Here is a 26713-nt window from a genome sequence, read left to right on the forward strand (position 1 = left end):
GTGAGGACTTCGGCCGTTTGCTGGGGATTTCCGTGGCTCTGACTGCAGAGGCTCTGATCGGCCTGCTAGATAGCGGAGATCTGGAAGGTGCTAACTGGATGTGTGCAAGTGGGCCGCTACATCTGCCTTCCTGCAGAAAAGCAGCAGCTACCCTGTGTCAAAGAGCACCCCACCTCTTGTGTGAGCTGAAACAGTGACAATGTTATGCAAAACCATAGCCTGTGTATACTCACAGCTTAATGCAAGCCAGAAATTTAATGTGAGAGGCTTTCCAGAATGCCTATAAAATCTCCAGAGACCTAATAATAGAACAATTTTTCAGTACCTACTTCACTGGACACCAGAAAAACAGAGCAAGATGTTCTTACGAGCATCCTTACACGCTTTGCTTAGAGCTATCAGTGGGAATTTAAGCACCTTATGTAATGGGCTTTCCCTCCTAGCATCTGCGGCTTTAGGGGAGGATGGCTGGTGAGGGAATGTATTGATTTAAGAGGAGGCACTTCAGGCCTCGTCAGCTGTCTGGCTTTATATGAATAGCTGTGTCTACGAGGTTGAGGGGCAGGTCAGACTGATTTTTCCAAGTGCTAGCAGCAGCATTAGCTCTGTAGGCTTATCTGCAGGGAAGAAAGAGTCTTTACCAAAAATACCTCATCCACTGTGTTAGATACCAGCTTTTCTGCCATGTTTCAAGGATTTAAGTTGGAGAGTAGATGAGATTAAAGACCTCCTTACGCTATCTTAAACTCTTCACCCTTGCTAATTCAGAATAGCTTGGGTGGCTTCTTGGACACTCTGGTTTGCTTTTCTCCCTTTTCAACATGCACGCTGTGAAGCGCACAGTCTGTGTGCCTGATAAGCAGGCAGGCTTTGTAGAAAAGTCCTCTTACCTGCTTGAGAGAGGGCTGATTTCCTGGTTTGGGCTGAGCGGTGGTGAGTAAGGCTTCAGGTTTTGCTGTTGCTGCTTCTAGGTGCTGAAAGACTGAAAGCAGGTTCTGTCTCATGCCTTTTTTTTTTTTTTAGTTTGGCCTTATTAGAGGTGTATGTGAGTGTCTTGCAGCTTGACACGTCATTCTGTAGTTGAGGCAAGTGTGCTCAGGGAGATGGTACCTCTGTCAGCCCTAATGCAAGCCCGTAAGCTGCATGTTTTTGTTTTTATTTAAGCTGCATTTTTTTTAAAGCTGCAGCACCCATGGAGAAGCAGGTAGAGACCCACATTTCTCTGTTGGACACACAGTGGTCCTCAGTGCTGCAGATGGGCAGCAACTGCTTTCTGGGTGCCCAGAGTTGCCCTTGTACCGAGGGGGCTGGAGCCCACCTCCCAGGGCCTCTTCCCTCAGCTCACCCGCTGGCTCTGTTGTGAGATCCGTCTTGAACCAGTGACCCTCATGGTTTTCACAGAGGCTGAGGGGGCTAACACAGAGAAATTATATAAGGCCAGCCTTGCAGGGCTCAGGTTGACCAGTTTTATGTTAAGCCACCGTATGTGTGCAGCACACGAGTGGCTCTTTAAAGAAAGCCTCTTACTTCCCCTCCCTCCCCCTCTTCAAAGGCTTATTTCTTTTGTCGCGTGTCATGGGGACAGGCAGCAGGTTCAGAAAGTCTGAGCTCCCAGCTCAAGGTCATTGGGATTGTTTAACTATAATCTCCTTTTCTGTACTTATACTTTCCTACAACTTGCTAGTCTGTTTTTCCAAAATTAAAGAGTAAATTGGGCTTTACGTGCTGGCCCAGGACGGGGACAAGCCAGCAGCAGGCTGGGCCGTTCGCCAGGGTGTGTGTCTGTGTGAAACTGCCCGGGATGCAGAGCAACGTGGGCAGCGTGGAGCCAGGGCTGCCGTGGCCACGCGTTGGGCTGCAGGGCACAGACCTGAGGAAGTGAAACCATGCAGCTCGGGGTGATCAAGTTCAAGCCCTCCCTAGTGGTTGTGTACTGCAGATGAGTAAGGGAAAGGAAAAAAATGCCCCGACACTTCAAAGAAGATCAATAGTTTGGAATTTTTTGTTTTTCGAAAATCGATTTTAAGTTTTTTCTGTACAACGAGGAAGGCTTGAAAATTAAGTGAAAGGTGGAGATTCCTTGTCGCAGGGGTTGATCTTTAAAAAAGAAAAGCACTAAATGCTGTCAGACTTGCAAAAATGGGCAATCCTGGAGTTGAACCATGAAGCTGCTGTGGGACAAAAAAGGCAAGTTCTCTGTGCCAGTAAATGTCGGGTGTGCTCCTCTGGGAAGGAGAGAAGGGCCTGGGAGGCTCTGAACGCCGCTGTGCAAGACCACGTCCACTCCGTGAACATTGCAGGCCCCCTCCCCACCACCCTCACGCATCTGTACTGCTTGTGACAACAATTCTGTGCTTGTGAGCTGTCCCTTGGGCGTGAGTGCTGTGCTCGGAAAGCCAGGAGCTAAGCCGAGATGCCATTCCACATACCTCTTAGAGCAGGGGATGGGAATTCCCCGGTTAAGCCTTGTCGATACTTGCACAACCAGGAGAGCTAATTTGGGGTAAGTAAAAATAGTCAGCTCCTCCTCATTGATACGACTTGAAGTTCGCTTTCAATATGCACTCATTTTTTTCAGTATGAAGGCCTAATGGGCCATTTCTTACTCAGTTGAGGCCCAACTGCATGGGTGTAAGGCTCTTGTCACAGGTGCTGTAGCACAGGCCCTAGGTAACTGCTGTACTTTGCCCTTCTTGTGGAAGGAGAGCAGACAAAACCTGACTGCATCATGGCTACCTGAGTGGACACAGGCTTGCAGAACAGACTTACTTCTTTCTTCTAGCCTCCATGTATTTAAAGCACATATAGAGATAGGTATAAAATGGGGATTTGCTTTCCTGCGATCTCTAGTCTGGGCAGAGAGGGCCCTTTTCAGTACCTGATGCCACACCTGCTTTTACAAAGCACTGAGGCTCCCCTGCCATTTGTGCCAGTCCAAGCACCGCTAGCTGCCGAGCCTCGATGCCCCCGTGCCAGCCGTTAACCCGAGCGTTAGCGCTGCAGGTCGGCGGTGCTCAGCCATGCTGGGCCCTGCCGCAGAGCGGTGCTGGGGAAGTCGGATCCCCGGGGACCATCCAGCCCACCTGGCCCTGCTCTCGCCTGCTCGTGCTGGCTGTTGAAGCCCAGGCTCGGGAACCAGCTGTGAAGGAAGTGCTCTGCTTTCCTGGGGAAATCGTAGTCTCTTTCACTTTACTGATTGACTTGCTAATAGCTCTAATAAGTTACTGGTTACTTCTGTGTCGTGCAAGGGACGGGGAAGTGAGGTGCTGCTGGGTAACGTGACTGGGTAGTTGATGCTGCGATCTGGCACGACACTGTTACTTAAAGCAGTGGCTGGGTAATCTAGGTTGTTTTCTTAGCAGGGAGTGGTGGCAGTGAGGAAATGTTTCAAGATAACCCAGGAATGGCATTGCTGTAGTCCCGTGTAAAAGACTGTGTAAAAGCATGACGGGGGCTAAATCTCTTTGGTAAGAGACGCTGGCTTTCTCTTATGCTTGGGGGAAGCGTTAGCTTCTTTGCTTTAGAGTGTAGGGGTACCCATGGTGGTGTAGAAGGCTTTCTCCCCGCTGTGCTCGTGCTGTGGCTGTGTGCCCCCATAGCTCTCCCTTTCAGAGCGCTGTGTGGCTGCTGCCCTGCATCGCAGAACTGGCCTTGTGATGCAGCTGAACAAAGATGCCTCTGTGAACTGCTCATCTGCGTGCAGGGGGCTGGAGTCCAGAGGGTGCTGGGGAAGTAGCTAAGAGTCAGACCTGCTGTAACGCTGTTGTCATTAGTCCAGTTGGGATCGGGCATTTTGGGAACAAACCTGCGCTGGCTTCCTGCTGGAACCTTTGAGTTGTGGATTTTAGGGCAATTAGTTCAAACGTAAGATGTTTAACATTGAGATGCCTAAAGCAGGGCAGGTAACCTTTATCTCTTAGTCACTTCAGAACATGGTGTGGCTAGCTAAGTGCTCTCAGTACAACGATTTGAGCATTTCAGAGTGTTTGAGACCAGTTACCTGTGTTAAAGCAATGGAAGCAGTTTGGATTCATTGCTTAATTTTAGGAACCAGACTAACTTCTATCTTTAGCCTGGATTAAGAAAGATGTGATATTAAAAAGACATTCAGTAACACTCATTCAAATTTGATTTGTAGTTTTTTAGGGTTTGAAGGGCTGGCGGCTGGGTTAAGTACCTAGAGGATTTCAAGCTTTTTGTTGTCAAACAGATACACTGAAGTTTCCTGTTTAAATAGAAGTTGAAATATTGTTATGTATCATGATTACAGGAGTTGAAATGAAACTTTTAGGAAAGAGGCCAAATATTGTGAAATTTGTGATCTCATTGTGAGAGTAGGCAGCAGTGAGGTTTGTTTAGTTAGGCAAAGCGTTCAGGGAAATTCCTGGGTATCTGCTCTGAGTATCCTGGCTTTGTTTATTAACCACAGTTGCTGCAGACTTACACTGGAAACATTTGACGGAGAGAGGCAATACAGCTGAGTTTCATAAGGAAATATCAGATCATTTCATGCTTTCCAATTCCCCGTATCTTATGTGTCTGACTGATTTAAACCTTATTATTTTGGGGGCTTTAGCATATTAAGGGGTGCAGTGAGCTCTGCACAAGTATCGGTCTAAGCAAGGTGTTGGTAAGGCTGGTCCTCTGATGAAGGAAAAATTACTCAAGGAAGAGGTCACTATCTCTTTGTCAGAGCATTGTTTTTGTTAGTGAAAAAAGCCATTTTCCACACTGTAGTTTTCATTTCCTCACCAAAAAGCCAAATACCTTTATTCTAAAAGTTTTCAGGTTTTTGCCTGCTTTGTTTTTGATGAAAAAAGAAGATGAACTTCAGTTGGTAGAATTTCAAAAATACCAAGTGAAAACTTTCCACAAGGAGAGGAAAGAATATTTCAGTCAGCTGTAATCCTAACTTAAGTACTGGAGGCTGACAATAACACCCTAATGATGTAGAGCACACTCAGGCACACGCCTGGTCTCTCACGGTGTAGAAAGAGCACCTTTAGAGCATTGCTGCTGCATGATCATTACTGACCCAGTGGTCCTTAAGAGAAATGCACTACCAAATGAGTAAATCATGAGTAAGACCTGGTAGTAAGACAGTGGCACTACTTCACATCAGAAAAACAAATGACAGTCTTATTTATATATGTATATTAAAAAATGTGCATTGATTTTTTAAATTATTTTTCCCCTCTGCAGAGAATACCGGAGGAACTAACCTTAGATGCCTTACTCGAAATGAATGAGTCAAAGGTGAAAGAAACAATGAAGAGATGTGGTGCCAGAGATGAAGAGTGCTCCAGACTCAATGGGGCACTGAGCTGCTTAAGGAAGGTGACTGAATCAGGTATAGACTGCCTTTTTTGTTCTGTGGAATTAGTTTCTCAGCAACCCGGATCACATCCTGCTTCCTTTTATGTAAGGCAATCTGCAGAAACCTTTGGGTCTTTGGGTATATGCTGTAACCAATGTCAGGTTGTGGTTCTTGGATGTGCATGAAATTTCAATGATTAAACACATCTGTGGAAGGGATTTGTTTGTGACATCATGTTCAGCTACTGAAATAAAGGTATGTGGAAATACCCTCTCCAACTCAACAGAAACTATATCATTATTCCCTATGTGTTCAGAGTTGAGTTTGATGCTCCAGTCCTCCATCATTCAGTACCCTTGACCTAAGGATTGCAAACAGGCTTCTTGTAGGTAATCCCCTCCCCAAATACTGCCAGCTCAGAGAGAAGGTGCAATTCTGTTTAGTGTGATGTAGCTCAGAAGCCTGAGTGTTTTTCAGCTCAATGCTTTGCAAGAGCAGAACATTCTTCTGACAACCCTTTATCACCGCATAGCTTGCAGTCTGCCAGTTGATTCACTTCTCTTTAAAACCCTTGCTTCCTGCTATTTTTCTGCTGGAGTTGATAGAATCATTAGCCAAAAACCAGTAGCAGATGTAAGAGCTAGAAAGAACCTTGATTTACATTGAAATTACGTACAGAAGGGTACTGTGTAATTAGGAATGTGTGTGTTCAGCGTGCAAGTTGATCTGACCAAGTTATTTAAGAACAGACAAACACAAGACTCCCAAATTCCTGTTTCACCATCTTCCCCTGTCACCAGCCCCAGGCTGCTTTCAAAGCACTGTGAATTGGGTTGGTATGAGAGCATTTCTCACAGAATACTGGTACCCATATGCATCAGATCTTTCTTTGTAGCAGTTATCAATCTGTCACTGAAAGGTGTTGTTTCCTGTTGGTATTATGACAGTTCATACCATTCGCAAATCGTAAAGATTAGTTAATGGAAAAGCCAGCAAACAGCTCAGTTCCATATTTCCTTTTTTCTAATCTTTCTTACCCTGCATTGTCAAATATTTCCCATCCATATTGTGACAAAAACAGCCATTGTTCAGAAGGCATGGCATCCACTCATACAGAAATGGCATCTAGCCCAAATTTTAGTATACTTGTATTAATGTTCTGCTCTTTTCATTAAAAAAAAAAAAGTGTGTTTTGAAAGAGAAGATTTATTTTTTTTTTAATCCCAGGTATATGATCTTTTTTTCAAACACTGAGTGGTCAATAGGACATCAGGGCTTGAAGTTTTGACTTCTTGCCTTGATTAAGTCATTAAGGACATACATAAAATTAAGCCAGAGAGTTGTCCTGCTGAGTTCTGCCCCTGGAATTATCCCAGTAATCTATGCCTTCGTGCTTTGCTGCCTGTAGGCCTCTGTGCTTGTTTTTGCCATTTATACCTAGAATTGGTCTGTGAGCTGCACTGGATTATTCTGAACTACAGTGACAAGCACTGCAGAAGGCAGTGCTGAGCTCCACCAGCGATCCAGCAGGTTGTGATGGTTCCTTTTTGTCCAGATGTCTGTCCCTGGTAAAACTCTAGCTAATAGTCAGGACAAGCACACCAATTCTGTGCTGAGTGCTGCTGCTGCCCGTAACTGACCAGCAGTGCCTCGGTATTCCAGCTGTCAGGTAAGTTCTGCCAATGGTTACACGCCAGAGAGAGAGCTGGCCAAATGAGTATTAGGAACATCTCAATACCCTTTTTCCAATCTAACAGCTTTTCATGTTATGTGGCAGTTCTGTTATCTAACAGAAAATGGTTTCCTCCCTTTACCAGAAGCCAATCTGAAAGATGTCAGGGTGCTAGGTTGGATGTACAGATCTGTGTAAGCAGGTTGGTACCAAATCCAAATGGGTTTGCAGTGGGATGCGGGTGTCTGTGTCATGCAGGTATGCATAGTTACTGCCATTCCCAAAAAGATAACTTTAGCTGATGTCTTAGATGGATCTTAGGAGAAAAAATTGCTTGGCTAGATGCAAAACAGGAGGAAACAGCAGCTCGTAGCTTAAAGTCACTGTATACATTTACCAGCTTTTTATATATTTTTGCCAAATCTAACATTGCTGTGGTTGCTGGGCAGGTGGGGAGTTAAAAGATGATGTGCTGATGAATCTTCCTGAGGCACGCCGAGAGAACAGCGCTACAAACACGACCGAGTCCCCTGGCTCCTCTGCACCTGCACGGACTCACGCTGCACTGAACCTTCCCAAGGGCAATAGCCAGCAGGCACGGTCTGTGTCAGTGTCTACAATCACGTCTTCAGATTCTGTCTTCTCTAGTCATGGACCTTCTATCTATGCAGATAACCTCCTGGACCCTTTTGCCTTCCCTGCACACAGTGGAAGGTTAACACCAAGGACTCCTCATAGCATCACCATCACTCCCCCAACCACTCCTCAAGCGAAGAGGAGGCATAAGTTGAAGCCACCACGGACTCCTCCTCCCCCTTGCCGGAAGGTTTTTCAGCTGCTACCTAACTTTCCAGCCCTCACAAGGAGCAAGTCCCACGAATCACAGCTGGGAAACAGGATAGATGACGTTCCCCCAATAAAGTAAGTGTGATACTTCCTTCCCCACAGGCATTGGTGGGCTGTATTCATCCCAAAGGGCATTCAGTGCTGCAGTTGTGATGCTGTGTAAAAGATTTGGTGTCCAGTTACCTGACTGCGGTTTCACTGTGGTCTTACAATCCGTATCAGTGGGATATTCTAAGATAACCACAAAACCGTCTTAACTGTACTTTATTTGAAATTTCACCTGCTGGGGAGGTTGGGATGACTGCTGCTATTAAAGGGTCCCGCCAAATTTTCTCAAGTATCTAATAGCTAATTCCACATCCTATAATTCTTTTTTGACGTTAAATGTTCCTCACAGTTCAGGTGGCTAGTGTCCTTCTATGTTTTATCTTAAGATGTGTTTTAGCTGCTAGTGTGAGCTTTAAAACATCTGTCTATATGACAACTATACCTCCACAAAAAGACAAATGGTCTTAGGCTGTATCTTTTTTTTTGGACTGATCCAGGCTTTGAGATGCACTTTGCTGGGGGGAAGGTGGGATGAAAGGTATTTATCTAATTTAATTTAACTAATAGTTGAAACCGGGAAACAAATGTGCCTTCCAGAGGCTCTGGCTATGTCTAAACATTGCAGAAACTTCGATCAGCATCCAAATTCTCCAGCTGGCAGTGGACCACTGTGACTTAAATAACACTGACCTCCTGGAAGAGTTCAGAGAGCCTGTCCTACTCAGGACCTCCTTGCCAAAAATACATTTTTATATAAGGGAAACTAGCCAAGCTCAGAATGGAGCTGAGAATTTGGGTGGGCAGCAAGGTGTGCTGCTTTGATGCTGCAGTACTGTTCTGCCTGCTGGCTGACACGAAGGAGTTCATTGTAAATGTGGGGCCTAGTAGGCCGTACAGGATTCTTTCACATTTTGAGTGCATATGAAGTATACACTAAAATGTGCAAATCGCTAAGCCTCTAAATGTAGCAAGTAAGTGGTTTCCATTTAAGAATGGGTGAAGTGTGACCTTGAACTGAGAAGTCCTGTGGCCACCACAATGCTTTGTATTGAAAGTCAGTTGTAAGAACCTGTTTCTGGTGTGATACAGGTCCTATTGGTAAGCATGATAGGAGGTGCAAAATATGGCACGTTCTCGATTCAGAGCCTGCCATGCGGAGCCTTCCAGCTGTCTGAGTCCCATTCACATGTCACATCTGCAAGCCAAAATTCAGGTGCACCCTGGTATGCTGCACTCCCAGGCTGGAGCTGGGGCTCTGCTAGCAAAGCCGAGTATTTGTAGGCAGGCAAATATTGGCTATGGAGTGACTTCAGGACAGTGTGCAAAACCAGAGTTGTTTGTAAATCCAATGTCAAAGGCTGCAGGAGGGTGTTTCTGCTCTAGCAGAGTATCCTGTCACTTAATACAGATGTCTTACAAAACACATTTCTTTTCTGTTCTCCAGGTTCGGTAAGAGATTTTTACAGGGTTGTCTTCATTTCATTGACTGGGAGAGAAGAACCTGTCCTTGCCAGCTACCTGCAGTATGATCATCTGTGCAGCCTTTGGAGGTCCTCACGAGGGCCTTGTATCCCAGAGTTCCTGTTACCTTTAACAGGAGCTTGGCCAGCTGAAGAACTGCAGGATGCTTACAGGGTCTTTGTAACTGGTACTTCTTCAGATAACAAAAGCAAGGAAAGGGAATACTGATGTTTAGAGGGTTAAAGCAAGGGGGGGTGTACTTGCTTGTCTGTGACCTCAGAGCAGATATTGGTGTCCCTTGGTACTAGAAATAACTTCATACCTAACCATTTGTCTTTGGATAGTGTCTTTGGATATTCACTACCAAGTATCTCTGTATTGAAATCAGACGCTTCCGTGCAACTTTTTGAGAAACGCTTCAACATGTTCCTAAACGTAGAATACTTCCTCCGATGTCGATGAGTCTAGTCACACATTGAAGGTTTTACAGGACTAGGACTTGTGCTTTTATCCAGTAATGTATCAATGGCATTTGGTGTTTTATCTCTCCTGATGAGACTGTGCATGTGTCTCAGCCACAGAACCTGTAACCTTGGTAGCTAATGTAGAGGGAGATGAACGTCTATATGCCTCACCCTTCTGTAAAGTCTAAAAGTTCAAATAAGGACATGATAGCACCACGCATTTATCTAATGGCCTTTAAAACAAAAATCCCAGGAATTACTTTCAGTAATGAAAAAACATAAAGAGAAAAATCTAAAATTGAGATGTAAGCAGAAGTCTGAGCATTTCTCTGGGGAGACTGATGGAATTTTTGCTTTTTTTTTTTTTTTAAAAAAAAAAAAAGACATAGGAAACAGTTCAAACAGAAATTAAGACTTGGTGTTTCTGTGCACAGTCATATTGTCTGTTTTAAAAATTATCCTGCAGGCTCTTTTAAGTCCCATTAAATTCCAAACTTTGTGACATTCCTTAGAACTCTTAAGTAAGGGTTTAGACATCTTAACTGATACAACGATTAATGCACAATTAATTAATTGTGGTTTGGATGTTCACACTAGCTCAGCAACGTTCCTTGGAAAAAAAGCTAGCGATTCCAGCCTTTTCTTAAGATGCGGAAGACCACAGATGCCTTAAAAAGTTCACTGGATTGATGATAAAAGAGAATTTGGTGCCATCTAGGGCCAAAGAGAGAAAGTGTTGTCTTTTTGGAAGCCTTGACAGCGTCCATTCTTGAAGCTGTGTTGGAATAAGAGTAGTAGCTGGTAGTTTTACCACAGAACGCAAGCCAAGCTCAGCTGTACTCCTAGTGGAGTCCTGGCTACTAGCTCTTATCTATGAGTATTTACATCCAGACTGGTGGGCATGCTGGTGACTAATACGTCCCTAAAACATTATTTTGTTTTCCGTCAGAACTCTCCCAAGGATCCCCTCAAACCGTACAAAGAGATTTTGGCTTAGCTGTAACGCACAGGTAAGCAACGCACACTGTGGAAACCACAAAGGGAAGGGGTCAGACCAGGCCAGCTTCCTACTCAAAGTGTTTGTAGAAGGGAGGACTGATATTAGACGGGCTTGAAGTTGGGTTGGGCGCCTCATTTTTCAAGTTCAGCCGTTACTCTGCATTTCAGATCCATCTGTCTCTGATGTGTCCAGCCCCTGAAATCTTTTTTACAAAACCAATTGACTTGCGGTTCCACAGCGACTAGTGTATCAGCAGCAGTAGTGTTCTGGGGAGGGTGGTCATGTCCAGGGTGATAGGGCTAAGTAAGAGAAAAATAAACAAATAAATAAATAAATAAATCCCCCCTCTTCTCTCTGCTTAGGTTCTCTACAAAGTCTTGGTTATCTCAGATTTGCCAAGTCTGTCAGAAAAGCATGATGTTTGGGGTGAAGTGTAAGTACTGCAGGTAAGCACACAGAGATGGTCTTTAACATAACGAGATCTCGAGACATGAGGCACTATTAACTGCAGGGTGCACTATTAACTGCGGCATTGCTTTTTGTTTCAGTCAGACTGGCAATGGGATGCTTTGCATGACTTATGCTTAGGTCGGGAGCCTGATGTGGAGGACCCAAATTTAGTTCCCTGCCACAGGATTCGTACCTGATAATGGGCAAATATTGTGGGAACTGGATACCTAAATAACAGCAAGGCATTGGTTTTGATTCTCTGTCAAATTCTGAAGGTCCAGAATGTTGAAATGTTAGCAGTTCCCTGTTGTAGGACAGGAGTCAGTGAAGGTAACTATATGAGAAATAAATGAGATACTAAGATGTCTACCTACCTTTCATTAGCCTAACGGTATACATAACAGGATTCTTCATATCAATTTATGGGCCTGCTTTGGGGCCCAGAGGTTTCCAGGACTCTCTTTGAGAATAGCATAAGTAATACAAATTAAGGGTAGGCTTCCTCTTCTGGGGAAAGACCAAGTTGCTATTTAACGTTTAATGTTTCTCTTTTAGATTAAAATGTCACAACAAATGTACTAAAGAGGCACCTGCTTGCAGAATATCCTTCCTCCCGAGTAAGTTTTCTACAGATTCTTAGCACTTCAGCGTAACTGATGGTATCATGAGAACAAGTCTGATTTAAAGCTTTTTTTCCTCCCTTCTCCAATCTGTTTTTCAGTAACCAAAATAAGGAGAACAGAGTCTGTCCCTTCTGATATCAATAATCCAGTAGACAGACCAACAGAACCACAGTTCGGAACTCTTCCCAAAGCACTAACGAAAAAGGTACGTGGTGGCAGAAGTGAGTCTTCTGTCTGTAAGTCACTGGGGAGCTACAATAAGGAGAGGTCACAGTAGTACCTTGCTGGTTGGGTTGGAGCAAGTACGGCACCTTGATGCAAAGAGACTTTGGGATGTGACGTTTCCAGCTTGTAAAACATTGGATGTGCACAGCTCCGGCCCCCTGCTCACTTAAAGAAACTATGCCATGATTGAGGCTGGGAACAGCTTTCCTTTCTCTGTTGTTCAGTAAACATTGAGGGGAATTCTGGATTTTTGTTGTTTTCTCAGTAGCAATTTTTCTTGCTTTCCAGGAGCATCCACCAGCAATAAATCATCTGGACTCCAGCAGTAATCCCTCTTCTACAACCTCTTCCACACCATCTTCTCCAGCACCTTTCCAGTCTTCCAATCCTCCTAGTGCAACACCTCCCCCAAACCCATCTCCCATGGGCCAGAGGGATGGAAGATTTAACTTCCCAGGTAAGCGCATCTCTTTCAGGAGAAAAACTCTACGGAGATGAAAAAGGCATCTATGCAAGCAGAGGATAGCCACGACTTTTTAAGTAGTTTCAGGTTTCTGAATATATAGTTGTGTCTTACACAAAGTTTGAAAGTGTGTTCTGATACCTGATAAAAGGAAATGCTCTGCTTTTAGAAGTTTTAAAGTTGTCTCAACAAGATACCTTTGCAGGAGACAAATTACTGAGGAGTGCTGGAACCTTTCTTACATGATATGGTCTTTCTGCTTTCCTTTTCTTTGGAGAGTACTAAAAAAACCCACAGTGATACTCCTTTTTCTTCCCTTTTCTTACTGTATTGTAAAATGCATGCTGCCTGCTTTATGATTTAAACCTCTGGTGACCAAATAAGTAAGCTGACTGCAAGAACAAAACATTAAAATGAGAACTGGGATGAATTGATGAATTACTTTTATCACTATCTTCCTAAAGATAACCAACAATCAACACTCATGTTTAGAACATCCAACAGATGTGTATGGTGAAAGTAATTTACTCCACATACTTTACAGATTAAGGACCCAAATGTGCAGTCTTTACCAAAGCTGATAGAGGCAAGATGTACATAGTGAGAACAAATGTAATTCCTTCTATCTGGAAATGAAGTCACATGCTGCTCAGTAGCTGCTGCATCTAGCCTTTAATACTGCTGTATTTTGCATCAAACTTCTGATCTGTGAGTGAAAGTTGCTGTTCTTGCCTACTCCTAAGGAGCAGAAGCAGTGCCAGTTTAGTGCAAGGATTCTACTGCAACTACTTTGTATTAGGACATGTAATGCAAATTCATTGAGATTAAAAAAATAAATGCTTGCAAATGGCCCAGAGCTTCGCCTCTCTGCACGTGTCTTGGAAAAGCTGAAGCTGAAGAAATAAGAGAGGACTGAAGCTCCAGCTTTTATCCAGGCCTGCCTTTTAGCATCCCTAGGTTCTCTTAAGTTTGCTTCTGCCACTTCAAGTCTGAATGTATTGTTTTCCCACCAGACTGTTAGCTTATTGGTAATACAGCTTTTATTTGATAGGTATCATCTGTCTTAGTCTTTGAAAGATGCATGTGCTAAAATTCACCCCCTCAAGCAGGCTGATTGATAATCTACTAATCTGTTAAACAATGACTTGGGACTAATTCATTGAATGCATACGGGACACTTGCTGATGATCCTCTAACTTGTTTTGTTTTTGTTTTTTTTTCCCCCTTCCTCATAATTTTTTTTTTGCTGTCCTTTTATTAAAAAAAAAAAAGCTGCCTACTACATTCAGCATAGACAACAATTTATCTTCCCAGGTGAGTTGATTGTTTTAATTCTACTAACCAGCTTCTGCTGCCAAAAAGTAACTTTTTTGTAAAATTCTGCATGCTACCCAAGAATGATAATTCTGCTTCTGGGGAAAAAAAAAAGTATCCAATACAATGAAAAATTTCTTTTATCTCAATATATAATTCCGGCCACGCTGTCCCTGTATTTAGGTACTAAGGTACAAGTTCTAACATTCAGCTGTAAAACAACAGATTTCTACTATGGGATTCTATACACAGCTGTGTTTTTTCTTCCAAAAAGGATAACTTTTACGGTTATATGCTTAGTATAAATGGGCCCAAAGTTCAAGAGTGCTTGAGTTCACCTTTATGAACTGATTTTCTTGCCTATGGGATTTAAGAATGCTGCAACACAATTCATATTTGGATTTACGTGTGCAAACTCTTCTCACTTAGTTCACGAACCCTTAGAAACAGTTTGTTAGTTTCCAGAGTGAGCATTGGTAATGTAGGGTGCCAGGTGTCCTCTACGTTTGTGAAGGATTTGCAACCCAAGTTGAATTTCCTGCGCATTGGTGACACTGGTTGTACTGGGTGCAGTTGGAATGACCTGCAGGAAAAGATGAATCCAAATGCCACAGTTCTGTGAGGATTAAAATATTTCTGAGTGTCTAAGGCCTTTTAAAGGGGTGTGAACAGTTCACAGTCAAGGACTGGCCTTGCAAGATATTACAAATAGGTAAGTGAATGTGAAGGAGACTGGAGCTGGTAATACACAGCTATGTAAGTACAGGAAAGATTAGTATGGTTTTTAATAAGTAGATGTATAAAATCCTATGGTCAGAGGTTGAATTTATTTTCTAATTCCTAAATAAGAAGCGAATGCCTGTTATTGTAACGTTAAAATTTCAGCTCAATGAGAGACCTAAGTGTAAAATATGTAAAATATGTATCATTTTTTTGTTTTCCCAGAAATTCCCAGTACTGCACAAGTAGCACAGCCTTCAGAAACAGCTGCAGACACTAAGTAAGTATTGTTTCTAATTCTTTTACTTCTGTAGAGTTTACCTGATAATCTTCAGATATTACTCTCTTACTTGCCACAGTAAGCTTACAAAGTCCTTACCTGTTCAGTGGAGCAGTAATTCTATTTTCCTTTGACCTACTATAGTGCTATCAAGATCTGTTTCCTATTTACTACTTCTCTCTGCTAATGGCAGATGTAGCAGCCCACTTCTCTAACTCAGGTGGATATGCAATCGTTGCTGTCATTGTAAATCTGTCTTCTCTTGCTAGAGCCGAGGAGCAGCCAGACACAGATGGAGTTGAATGTGAAGCAGAGGTAGGTTTTCTGGTTTGCCCTTGTGTACAATCAGAGATGCACGTTGAAGTACAACATAAAATTTGTGGCTGTGGAACTGCGGGTGTAAACTAGCTGGGCCTGACCTCAGTTCCACTGAACTGTCTGTACCGCAAAGATCTCAGCCGAAAACTCATGATTTCTGTAGCTAGGCTGGAACAATGAAGTGCTTGTAACAAAAAACATCTTTTTCTAGTTGGGCTAAGATGACATTTTTCAAATGTCTGGCTCACTCAGTTTGGTGCAGCTGCTTTTACGTTACAAGGGCTGCAGGCCTCCTGCTGGAGTTACGAGGTCTACGAACTCAGCAGACCTCAAATCTGGAAGTACTGCATGTGTAGGTGCTTCCAGTGTTCAGGTTAGCTCATGGTAAATCCTGTAAGCAAAATCCATAAGATTGTGTGATTTCTTTAGTGCCTAAGCACACGTTCCACTGGCAGTGTGGACACTGACATGGGCTTCTTTGGGGATGGGTAAACCAATAGAGATAGAATCAATGATTTCAGCACAAATTACTGGATTTTCTGTCAAGCTTGCTGATTTTTGGAGCAAGTCTAACAGGAGAATTTTAGTAATCTCAAAAAAAAACAACAGCCACCAAACAAAAACAAAAAAAATCCCACCACAACCACCAACAGCAACATAAGAAAGAAGAAGAAACACCACAGACTCAAAAATCACCACCCCACGTTTATTTGCCACGTTTCCGAGGCTTCCTTTTGGAATGCTCTGTAGCATTTTTTCATTCACTGAAGGGCCGTATCCCGAGTGATGCTGAGCCCCTAGATGTTGGTGCTGGTTCTAGAAGTTTAACTCAATGGGATAAAGCCTTTCGTGTCTTCACCGGCACACACTGACATACAGCAGATGTCTGTTGTAGCTTTCTGAAATGGCTTTGTCCTGTGAAGCCATCTTTGAGTCAAGTATGTACGTCCAACCCAGTGAAGTCCTCTCAGAACAGCCTCTGTCGCTGGCTGGTGGGCTGCTTTGTCCCTGGGGTGGGACTCTCAGCACAGGTTTCTTTTCTGTTTGTATAAACAGGCAGAAGAACCAGAGAGTAATAAATCGGAACCCGAATATGATGAAGATGAGGTGGAAGATCTGCCAAACAGACGGCCACGCTTGCAAGGGATGATTTATCGCAAACCTAGCCAGACCAGCGTCTACCTGCAAGAATGGGACATTCCCTTTGAACAGATTGAACTAGGGGATCCTATCGGCCAAGGGCGATGGGGGAAGGTTCACAAGGGGAAATGGCACGGAGAAGTAGCCATCAGGCTGTTGGAGATAGATGGGAACAACCAGGATCATCTCAAGCTCTTCAAAAAGGAGGTGATGAATTACAGACAGACCCGGCATGAGAACGTGGTGCTTTTCATGGGAGCATGCATGAACCCTCCTCATTTAGCAATCATTACCAGGTGAGGATATAGCACCTTCTCTCGCTATTACTACACGTTTGTTTACTGCTAATAGCGATAATACAGGATACATTTCTATAATTATATAACTTATATATTTGCATAACAAATGTAAGTATTTATGGTATTATATGTATGTATTATCATTTAAAATCATATATGAAAAATCCAGAACAGGCTGTTTCTGTGTCATCTACTTCCAGCTGTTGGGGATGCTCATATGCAGGCTGAATTTAAGTCAGGCCAGCAGCATGCCCCTCTCATAGCTTGGCAAGGAGGTACTTAGTTCTAGTTGTCCGTTCCAAAGGAAGCTTCCTGCTTAAGTGAGCAGTAGCCCCAGCAGAAGCAGGTGCTCAGGTTTTGAAAACTGGACTTCAGCTGTCAGAATAGCAGAGCAAGAACTGGGCCTCTGAAGAAACACGTAAGCATTTGTTGCGTATGCTTGAATGTGCTTTACCGGTGGCTCACCTGTACATGTGTACACCCATACAGCTGTAAATCAGTTGGCCCCTTAGAATTCTTTGAAATGGCATTTCCCAGCAGTTCGAGTAGGAGTGGGATTCTGTCCACATAAGAAAACCAGCTGAGCATCCTGTGTTGGTTTTTGTTTGCCTCCAGTCTTTTAAAGGCATTTTTCAGGACTGTTCCTCTTTTCTGTAGCTTCTGCAAAGGAAGGACTCTTCATTCATTTGTAAGGGACCCCAAGATATCCCTGGATATTAATAAAACCAGGCAGATAGCACAGGAGATCATTAAGGTAAGTGTGCCTTCTGCTAACAGGGACATCTGCTTTGTGAGCAGTGCCTCAGCCAGAGCCTAGAGAACGTGGGGTGGTTCAGAAGCTCTCAGTAGCCACACCTGTAACTTGCCACAGGGTGTTGCAGCAGGAGAAACTTGAAATTGGATAAAAGAGAAGTGGGCAGTAAGCTAAGGACCAAAAAAGATAGAAATAGGCCTTTTGCTTGCTAGTAAGGGGCTGGGGAGGGAGAATTCTGGTAAGGGGAACCATGAAGAAACGCATGACACATTTCCTAAGTTAATGCATTCTGAGGTAGACGTTGTTTTCCCACAGACTTGCACAGTTTTCCAGTGCTTGCTTACAGTATTGCTCAACTGAAGTAACATTTCTAAAGCTGTTGCAGTGTTTCTGCTGAACTGAGCAGCATTTCTGCCGTTTTTCTTCCTGGCAGAAGTATCCTGTAATTTTAGTGAGCAAGCTTGTGTCAGTTGCTCATTGTTCTTACGCATACAGACTTCTTCAGAATTCAGAGTCCACGGGTACTTAATGCCCTTCAAGTCAGAGCACCCTCCCAGCAGCCTTACTACACAGAGCATGAAAAGCATTTCAGAGGATGAGCACTGAGCTAAAATCTCCTTGCAGACTTTCCCTGCACCCTTCCTGCATAAGTCAGACAGTTGCCGTGTCCTCACTTAAAATTCATTATCTCTACCAGAGTAAATGTGTGTTAGAAAGCAAAGCATGCCCAGTTAGAGGCTTGTAAATAAGAAAAAAAAAATGTCATTGCTGAATATAAACTTTTTCCTAGGGCATGGGCTACCTTCACGCCAAGGGGATTGTACATAAGGATCTGAAATCCAAGAATGTTTTCTATGACAATGGAAAAGTTGTGATCACAGACTTTGGATTATTTGGGATTTCAGGTGTGGTTCAGGAAGGAAGGTAGGTGGAGGTTTCAAAGCTTTGGTCCACTTCTAGAGTGATAAATGATGATCAAATAAGGAAACATTTTGATGCATTACACAGTACAAGTGAGGAGTGTTGATTGCTTTAGTACTTAAAAACGTTTTGGAATATGCACTTCTTTTTTTGAAAGCAGAGTCCCTTCCACACATCAAGTAGCACACAGCTAGAAAGTTATGCATGAACTAAGACTCAGAACAAAAGTAACTTCAAGCCCAAGAATGAGCTCTAAAAGTCAGGCCAACACTTGCATATTTTTTTAATATGGCTAGAAAAATAGAAAATGTTAGCCAAAACAAAACATTTCAGTAAATAAAGGCATTAGGCAAAGCATAGATATGAGCCATGTGCTGCTTCTTGCTTCACGTAACAGTGTTTCAGTATTGCTTCTTTCTTTTGAACTCAGGAGGGAGAATGAATTGAAGCTGCCTCATGACTGGTTGTGCTACCTGGCCCCTGAAATTGTTCGTGAGATGGCCCCTGGCAAAGATGAAGACAAGCTACCCTTTTCCAAAGCTGCAGATATCTATGCTTTTGGGTAAGAGAGGAATACCTAAGGGTACCATGGGAGCTTGCTAAATGAGATACGGCACAGACCTGAGCCCTGCCAGTCAGCGGTCCCCTTCTCTCAGACTGAGGATTTTAGCTAGGATGCGTTCTCCTCACCTACTACAAAAGACGTGGGCAGGACAGTTTGACAGGGAGGTGGGTAGGCTGGGAGGGATTTGCTGCACAGCTTTATACACCTTCCGGAGCTTATCTGAAGAAATTGGGGGTCAGGGTTTTGCATCTTTCTTTTTAAGAGTGGGCAAAGCCTTGATTTGTCTGTTGATGTTGCAGGACTGTGTGGTATGAGCTCCAAGCAAGAGAATGGCCCTTCAAGAACCAGCCTGCAGAGGCACTCATCTGGCAGATTGGAAGTGGTGAAGGCGTGAAACAAGTTCTTGCAACCGTTAGTTTGGGGAAAGAAGTGAATGTAAGTACATTGGTTGCAGGAGCCCTTCCAAACAGCTGTTCACTGCAGATGCTGGAAAAGAGGGAGCTGCTTAAAGGGATTTATTTTACTCTTATTATTGTCATATAGAAGTGGGCATCCGCTGGTACACAGGTTACCGCTTGATTATTAGAATGTCAAAACATCTGTTAAAAAGCAGCTCTAGCTGGGTTCCCACAGATCACACTGCTCAGTCAGTTGCTTGGTCTGAACAGTTGACGTGTGAACTAAGCGGAGATAATGAGCCTGAAATATCCTTTGCAGGAAATTCTCTCAGCATGTTGGTCATTTGATCTCAGCGAGAGACCCAGCTTCACTGTCCTCATGGATATGCTTGAAAAACTGCCAAAATTGAATCGTCGTCTCTCCCATCCAGGGCATTTCTGGAAGTCTGCTGAGTGAGTATCTGCTGTTGTTGAGAATACTTGTGCCGCTCAGAAACTGCTAACTGGTGATTCCTGTGCTTTATTTTGCCTTCCTGGGGTCTGTCGGCCCTTCAGTAGCAGAGTAACCGCGTGCTCTTCTGCTTTTCTAGTTACTAGGGTATCGTGCAATGAAATGGGCATGCACTTCAGACAGGTAACTTCCTACTTCAACGTATTCACCTCCCTCCTGTAGATCATTTATTCAGCTTTGTTTGGTTTCAGAAAGTATCAACCACCATTATTGGAAAGGGCCCACACTGACCAAAAAGTGATTAGAATTTCCTCTATAATGGCTGGTACTGACTGAGAGAGGTAACCACCTTGCAACCTTCCTCGAGGGGCGTGTAGAAAAAAAACAGACTTCCCCCCCTTTATGGAAGACTCCCCGGTTCACACAGGCAGATAAAGAAATGCAGCATTGGGAATTACAGCATCAGTGTAATGGAGTTCTGCAGAAAAAACAAAATAGGTGCTAATCATCCTGAGTATCTCTAAATTGCCCGGCACATGCAGTGAACTGACAGCTAGAACAAGCTGTGTTTGGACTGAATCGCCAAGTTGGATTCATGTCAAGATGGACCAAGGAAAGATAAGTCAAGAGATGACAGATAAATCCTTGGCAGATCATGATACTTCCAAAGTCAGGATCGATGTTGCAATTGGGGAAGAAAAGTGTTACAAGAGCAAGTGTCTGTAAACTGTCAACATTGGGAGAGATTCCCCCCAAAAATACCTAGTCAATCATCCAGTGACATCTGTCATGATAGATGAGACCAGAACTTAAAACTCAGTCCTGGGCATGCAGCGGGGTCTGCAAACAAACCCCAGTTGGCAGGAATGGAAGCGTGGCCTCGCGCTTCACTAGGAGCGCTCATTCCACAACACCCACGCTTGCCAAACTACTTCCAGGCACAGTTTGTGGTGGCCAGGCCTGTACCGGCTGCCTCACGTGGGCGCTTTTCAGCTCTGCTGCCCCTTCCCTTCAATCACCCTGCCACAGCTGTGAGTTCCTCTTTTTTTTTTTTTAAAGAAATGTTTTTATTTCTTTAAAACTAATTCTTCTCTGCCTCAAAGGAGGATTGTGGTGTTCAAATGGTGTTATAACAGCAACCTTTCTTTGCCAGGAGATTTGCATGATATCGCTGTGTCCTTTGGTAATCTTTTTCCCTTTCTACAGAAGCACAGTGCCCTCCAACACGATGGCTCTGTGTGGCACCACTTTCACACCCTCATTTCTCCACACTATCAGATCCACTTAGGCTGGATCATTAACTCTGGCTGTTTGGCATCTTTTCTCCTACCTAACCAGACAGGGCCGAGCAGGCAGAGCCCAAGCCGCCTGCACATTCCCATGCAGGCAGTCACACAGCCCTGCATTGTCCTCCAACAGCACACTGGAAATTAACTTGAAGTAATGCTTCCCATTTGGGCAGTCAGCTCATGAGAGCGCTCATTTCCAGAGTAATTTGCCAAGTGATCATTTTGGATTAGTGTTTCCATAGGGAGTTCTTCGTGAACAGCTTGTGGAACGGTGCCTTACGGAGCAGCTTCCCTAATTATTTGTCCCTGGGTAGACACAGACCCTCCCCCTCCTCCTGCAACCGGTTCGTGTACATTTGCATATATTAATACTTCTTCTCTGCTCAAAGCATGTAATGGGGGAGAATTACTTTAAGTGTCAGCATTACGTATCAACACTGAAGTACTGCTCAGTGAAATTAAAACGCAGGCAGCTCCCTTGTTTTTTAGTCCCTGCAAACTACATCACATTCAGGTCACACGTGGAAGGCTCTCCCCAGCCACGGCAGCCAGAGACCAGATTCAAAACCCAGTAAAGACACGTTCACGTCTCCTCCAACAAATCTTTGGAGAAGTACTGCACTAACCCCACGCTTTATTCTGATGTAAGCTTTATAATAGTTCACAAGGGCTTGCTTTAAATAACTGAAGACTAACTCTCAGTGTCTTTTTCCCTTCCCTCCCATATTTCTCTGTAGGTTGTAGCTACTGGTGCAATAATGGGTTCCACCTTGCATGCTTCCATCTGTTGCATCCTAACCAGCAACTTGGACAATCACCTTCCATTTAAAAAAGCGAAAACAACCACGAAATTAACCCACGGACATAATCAACACTTTATCCGAATTCTCCTTTTCTGCCTTTTTCTGCTTGGTGTGGGCTGTTAGCTTGAATAACAACTGTCTGCAAGAAGTCACTGTCTAACAACGGGGCCATCTCCCACCTCTGAAGCATTTCCTCGGGCTGTAGCTCCCTCCCGGAGAGGGCCTGGTGATCTGCTCGCTGACTAACCAGGTGCACGCAGCGGAGGGCCGGGCGTCCTGCCCAGCAGGCTGGGGGTTTGCTGACACGGGCGGGATGTGCAGGTGCCCCAGGTCTCGTGAGGCAGAAGGGTGCCTTTCCTAGCTGCAGTCTGAGCTTGTGCGTGTCAGCCCTGGTGCAGGGCTGGGGTTTGTGACCAAACAGAGCAGGTGCATTTTCCATCGGCACAGCTGACAACTGAACACGTCACTTGTGTCGCAAACCTCCCTGACTCAAGGGCCAGAGTGCGCCGGTCCTCCTGTGGGATGAGAGCCAGCATTGCATTGAACTGAGGGGCAGTTTTTGCAGGGGGTGCAAGGGTAATTCTTGCAGGAAAAGAAGGCTGCTCCTTGCTCTGCTTGGGGCAGATTGCAGTTCCCTCGCCTACTTGGGAATGGGCCCCCGGTGGTGCCCAAAACTGGCCCGCGTGGGTTGGCTGAGATCAGCTACAGTGCTGTGCAAGAGGAGGAAAGTCCCTCAGTCCCTTCAGTCCATCTTTGTCCTCCCCTTGCAAATCCCATGTTTTGAATTCTATGGTTTGCTCACGTTTACGTCCTCCGTTCAGCAAAATGCCTGACTTCGCATTAGGAGCTTTGCAGAATTGTAGGTACAATTACGTGCCTTTTTGGAAAAGATCTTTTTTCATTCCTTATTAATCCATGATTCTGAAAAAAAATCTTTTTTTAAGGGGAAAGGATAGGGACAGAGGAGGGTAAGCACCAAGAACCAGAGAGGTTTTTACTCTCCTCGGCGAGGACAAATATATCCACATATTCATTCTCTTTGAAAGTTGCGTGCTTGCACACAACTGTGAAAAGAATGTATTGAGGCTGTCTGCTTTGCTGCCACCTGAGTGCATACCTCTAAGAAGGCATTTTGAAGTGAAAATGTTTACAGCTATGCTAACAGCTTCAGGGTGAAGGAAGAGACATCTTTATTCACTTGCTACAGTCTATAAAGAGGAGCAAATGGGTTTTTTGAAGTGATCGACGTACCTTGTCAAAACACTCCCTTTCCCTTAAAAAAACCAAACAACAATAAAAAAAGCTAAGTAATTTTTTCCTTCCCTTTTTATTTCAAGGAAAGCGAAAGCCTGTTGAACACAGGTGTCAGGCTTCTCCCCACCTTAGGTATTTATGAAAGTCTCCTGCTTCTCCTGTTCAGTTGTTTTTCACTAATGAGGTTAGCATAAGTAAGTTGACGTTTGCTGCTTAATTTCTTAAAATGCTTTGCTGGGTGCTCTGAAGTCGTATGAGACCAGAACCCAACCCATTTAATTTCTTTTTATGTGACTGTAGCTTTATGGGGAAAAAACAGCAACGGAACAAAAATAAACAACTCTTTCCCTTTCCCTTCCCCCTCTTTTCAGCATTAACAGTAGCAAAGTTGTCCTGCGTTTTGAAAGATTTGGCTTGGGAATCCTGGAACCAAGTAATCAAAAGATATAGCACGGTGTTTAATTGCCTTGTGATAATGTTGTCCACCTACTTACACAAAGCATCAGAAACCTTCACTGAATCTTCCAAGCTACGAAACCGGTGCAGCCACAGCTGAAAGCCACACGACCATCAGTTCACAGGCCTGTGTTGTTTGCGAAGTCTGAATTCCGCCTGAGCACCAGCAGTTATTTAAGGAATGTTTACATGATACTTTTGTGTGAACTATATTTTTAAAACATAATAAAAGTGAATCGAGTTTAACTACAGCCATTCAAATAGCACTGAAAAGAAACCAACCTATTTCTAGTTCCTTCTTGCGTCTGCGGTGTAAATAAGAGCTATCTTCTGCCTTCAAAGCATTTGTTTTCCCTAAGACGGATGGAACTGGCTTCTTTCAGAACAGCTATGCATCTCATACAAGGTGTTGAAGTTTTAAATTAGGTTTTCCTTTCACTAAGGCAAAACTGATCCATTGCATTGTGATTTTGCCAAACTGATTATTCAGTTTGTGATCACTCCGTGATTTGTTTCAGCAGGGTTGGTCCAAGCTCTGGGTTACCTTGATTTAAGTTACACAAATACAAATCCACTTCTTATAGGGGAGTTTGTTATCACGCCTGCCAGGGCAGGCTGCTGACATGCTGCCAAGACCAGGTTTAGCTCCGTGCACAGAGGGAAGGCAAGCTCCCAGCTGCCAAATTCCTCTTCCAAAGTTCCAGGCACAGCAAATTCTAGTCCCCTGAACTAACAGCATTGTTGGAAACGTAAAGCTGCTCAGCCAGACTAGATGCTTACTGTCCCAATCACCACCTCATTTGCAGAACAAGTGATGTTTTCCAGAGCTCCAGGGAGAGGCAAGAAAGACGAGTAAAAGCTATCCATTTCTCTCCCCTGTGCCCTCCCTAACTGGCTCCTAGAGGTGGTCACATAGGTTTGCAAGCTGTTGGCTTTAAGGCATTTAGGACTAAACAGTAGTTTTGGGGAAAACTGAGCACAACAAAAACCTTACAATCCAACAGCTCAGACTTGTTTCAAAAGTTAATTTTAAGACATAAAACACAACACATGCTCCAGTGCGTACTACGCAGATTATAAAGGACACAGATTATTACCGCATTTAAGGTGAGCGATGCATTATCCCACTTAGCACTAGTGCATTACACACCTCCTCTGTACCATTCACCATCATTACAAGGATTGGAAATGAGGATCGCAGGGAGAAGAGCTCCGAAGTCCTCCATAAAGCATGCAAAGTGGCAGGCCCTTAATTTAGCTACTTTACAGATGGCTGACTTTTATAGAAAATTAAGTGGCAAAAAACTTCTGAGTTCTGTTGAGCAGAGAGCTTCACTCCTGCTATATGCGTAACCCAGTTATATTCCCTTAGAAATATTGTGCTACAGTGACTTTTAAAATGTCTCAAAAAAGCGGTTTGGTGGTAGCCAGGCATGGCATTGTGGTACTTGACTTCCTTCCTCCCTCCCACTTTGTAAACAAATAACCCCCCTCCATGTGCCCTGTGCATCTAACCCACATCACCTGCTTCTCGTCAAGGTTTGCTCTCTCACAATAACACTGTCACAGCCTTAAACAGAGGGTGTCTTCCCAGCAAGTGCTGCTTAAGTAGCAACAGCACGATACCCCCAAAAGTGGGGAGGAATTCACATCATCGCGACGCTGAGAGGCAGACCCCCGGGCTGAAGCCCTCCCTCGGCTGCACCAGCCCCGCTCCCGAACACACAGCCTTTCCTCAGCCTTTCCTCGCCTGTTCAGCAGCAGTAACACTGCTGCAGCCACGTGCAAGCGCAATGCTGAGCAAGCAATACATTCTCGTCACTCAATAAAGTGACTACTGGAAGGACAGCCAGCACTGATGACTAGCCAGCTTAAAACAAAACAGTAGTATTAAAAAACACATGAAATTTGTTTTTCCTATGACTGCTTGCAGGCATAACTCAAGAGCAGCACTGGTTCCCTGCTTTCAGGAGGGCCACTTGCCTAAAACCTCACGTCCCCTCATGCTGCGCTTTGAGGCGTGTGGAACACCAACGGGAGGCTTATCCCTGCACACTGGCCGAGCACTGCCCGGTGGTGGGAATCCTGTCCTGCTGCTCCAGGGAAGGGTTTCAAAATATGTCTCTAAATCCTGAGATTTGAGATCCAAATTCAACCCTTCCTTGGATTTGCGTTCAACTCCTATAAATTGCCCTTGAAAGCAAAACCCAGCCTCCTGAACCCAGTATTTCAGAGAGCAGGGACCGATTACTGTCTCTGGGATAATATTTGTTTTAATCAGCTGGTGTGATACACATGGAAGTCAAACAAAACCAGTGGAGTTGTACAGCTGTGAAGAAAGTCAAGCTCTTACCCCTTACTGTGTTGCAAACCAAGTGACAGTCATTCGGTCTGGGTCGCATTGTACTGTCACATGTACTGTCTCCCCGTGTGCTGGTGTAAGGGCGTGAAGCACGGTAAGCCTGTACCATTTTAGAGTTGTAAATGTGAAGCTGGCTGTACAATGCTGCTACGATAGCCACATGTCAGTAGTGAATGTAAATGGAGTCTGTAATATGGTGAAAATGGACACGTTTTCTTTTCAAATGTGATGTAAACTTTGTACAGTAAATTTTTTTTTTATATTTTCTATCAACTGAGTGTCTTCCAGAATTGCTATTAAATTAATTAAAAATTGTTAGTATTAATAACAGTTTCTGTATTAGTTTATGCAATCAGAAAAAAAAAAAGAAAAAGAAAAAGAAAAAGAAGTGCACTCTATGCTAATAAAATTCTGGGTATGTAGGAATCTTTTCAGTGAATAAATCTTTGCTCTGGATAAACCAAGTGTTACAGAATTGTGGTTTGAGCTTTTTCCCCCCCGCTGACTTGCACCTTCCTGCCCTGCCAAGCCCCGTGGAGGTGGGTGGCAGCCAGAGCCCCACAGGGCAGCCCCGCAGCCCCCCCCGGGCTGGGTGAGCCCAGCGCTGCTGACCCCGCCCCAGCAAGGCAGGCTGGCCGCGGAGCCGAGGGGCACCCCCAGTGCCCTGAAGCCCCACCTGAAGCCCCCTGACACTTGTCCCTGCAAGCTCCGTTAAGCAACAAACACCTTCCCCGACTTGGGGGCCCCCCATTCACCAGCGTGACCCCCGCTGGGCTTCGGGATAGCGTGCTGGCTGCCGGGACGTGGCCTCCAAGCAGGT

At 44.3% G+C, this 26713-nt stretch overlaps 1 protein-coding gene across 4 annotated transcripts in view; it reads left to right on the forward strand.

The window, feature by feature from the left end:
- KSR1 (kinase suppressor of ras 1) overlaps window positions 1–26358 on the forward strand; it is a 62644-nt gene extending 36286 nt beyond the window's left edge. For 2 of the 4 annotated variants that reach the window (XM_035343110.1, XM_035343113.1), the window contains 18 exons: window positions 5203–5350; window positions 7439–7910; window positions 9328–9332; window positions 10758–10818; window positions 11171–11254; window positions 11814–11875; window positions 11980–12086; window positions 12395–12563; window positions 13842–13883; window positions 14829–14883; window positions 15153–15202; window positions 16262–16637; window positions 17298–17394; window positions 18185–18318; window positions 18746–18877; window positions 19180–19315; window positions 19598–19731; window positions 23447–26358. In XM_035343110.1, the coding sequence (XP_035199001.1) occupies window positions 5203–5350; window positions 7439–7910; window positions 9328–9332; window positions 10758–10818; window positions 11171–11254; window positions 11814–11875; window positions 11980–12086; window positions 12395–12563; window positions 13842–13883; window positions 14829–14883; window positions 15153–15202; window positions 16262–16637; window positions 17298–17394; window positions 18185–18318; window positions 18746–18877; window positions 19180–19315; window positions 19598–19731; window positions 23447–23525 (2343 nt within the window). In that variant the 3' untranslated portion in view covers window positions 23526–26358. Of the gene's footprint in view, window positions 1–5202; window positions 5351–7438; window positions 7911–9327; window positions 9333–10757; window positions 10819–11170; window positions 11255–11813; window positions 11876–11979; window positions 12087–12394; window positions 12564–13841; window positions 13884–14828; window positions 14884–15152; window positions 15203–16261; window positions 16638–17297; window positions 17395–18184; window positions 18319–18745; window positions 18878–19179; window positions 19316–19597; window positions 19732–21755 lie in introns of all 4 variants that reach the window. The other 2 variants (XM_035343112.1, XM_035343111.1) reach the window with 2 other exon arrangements.
- Window positions 26359–26713: the final 355 nt, after the last annotated feature.

This window comes from Oxyura jamaicensis, chromosome 19 (assembly GCF_011077185.1).
Source record: "Oxyura jamaicensis isolate SHBP4307 breed ruddy duck chromosome 19, BPBGC_Ojam_1.0, whole genome shotgun sequence".
Taxonomy (NCBI): Eukaryota; Metazoa; Chordata; class Aves; order Anseriformes; family Anatidae; genus Oxyura; species Oxyura jamaicensis.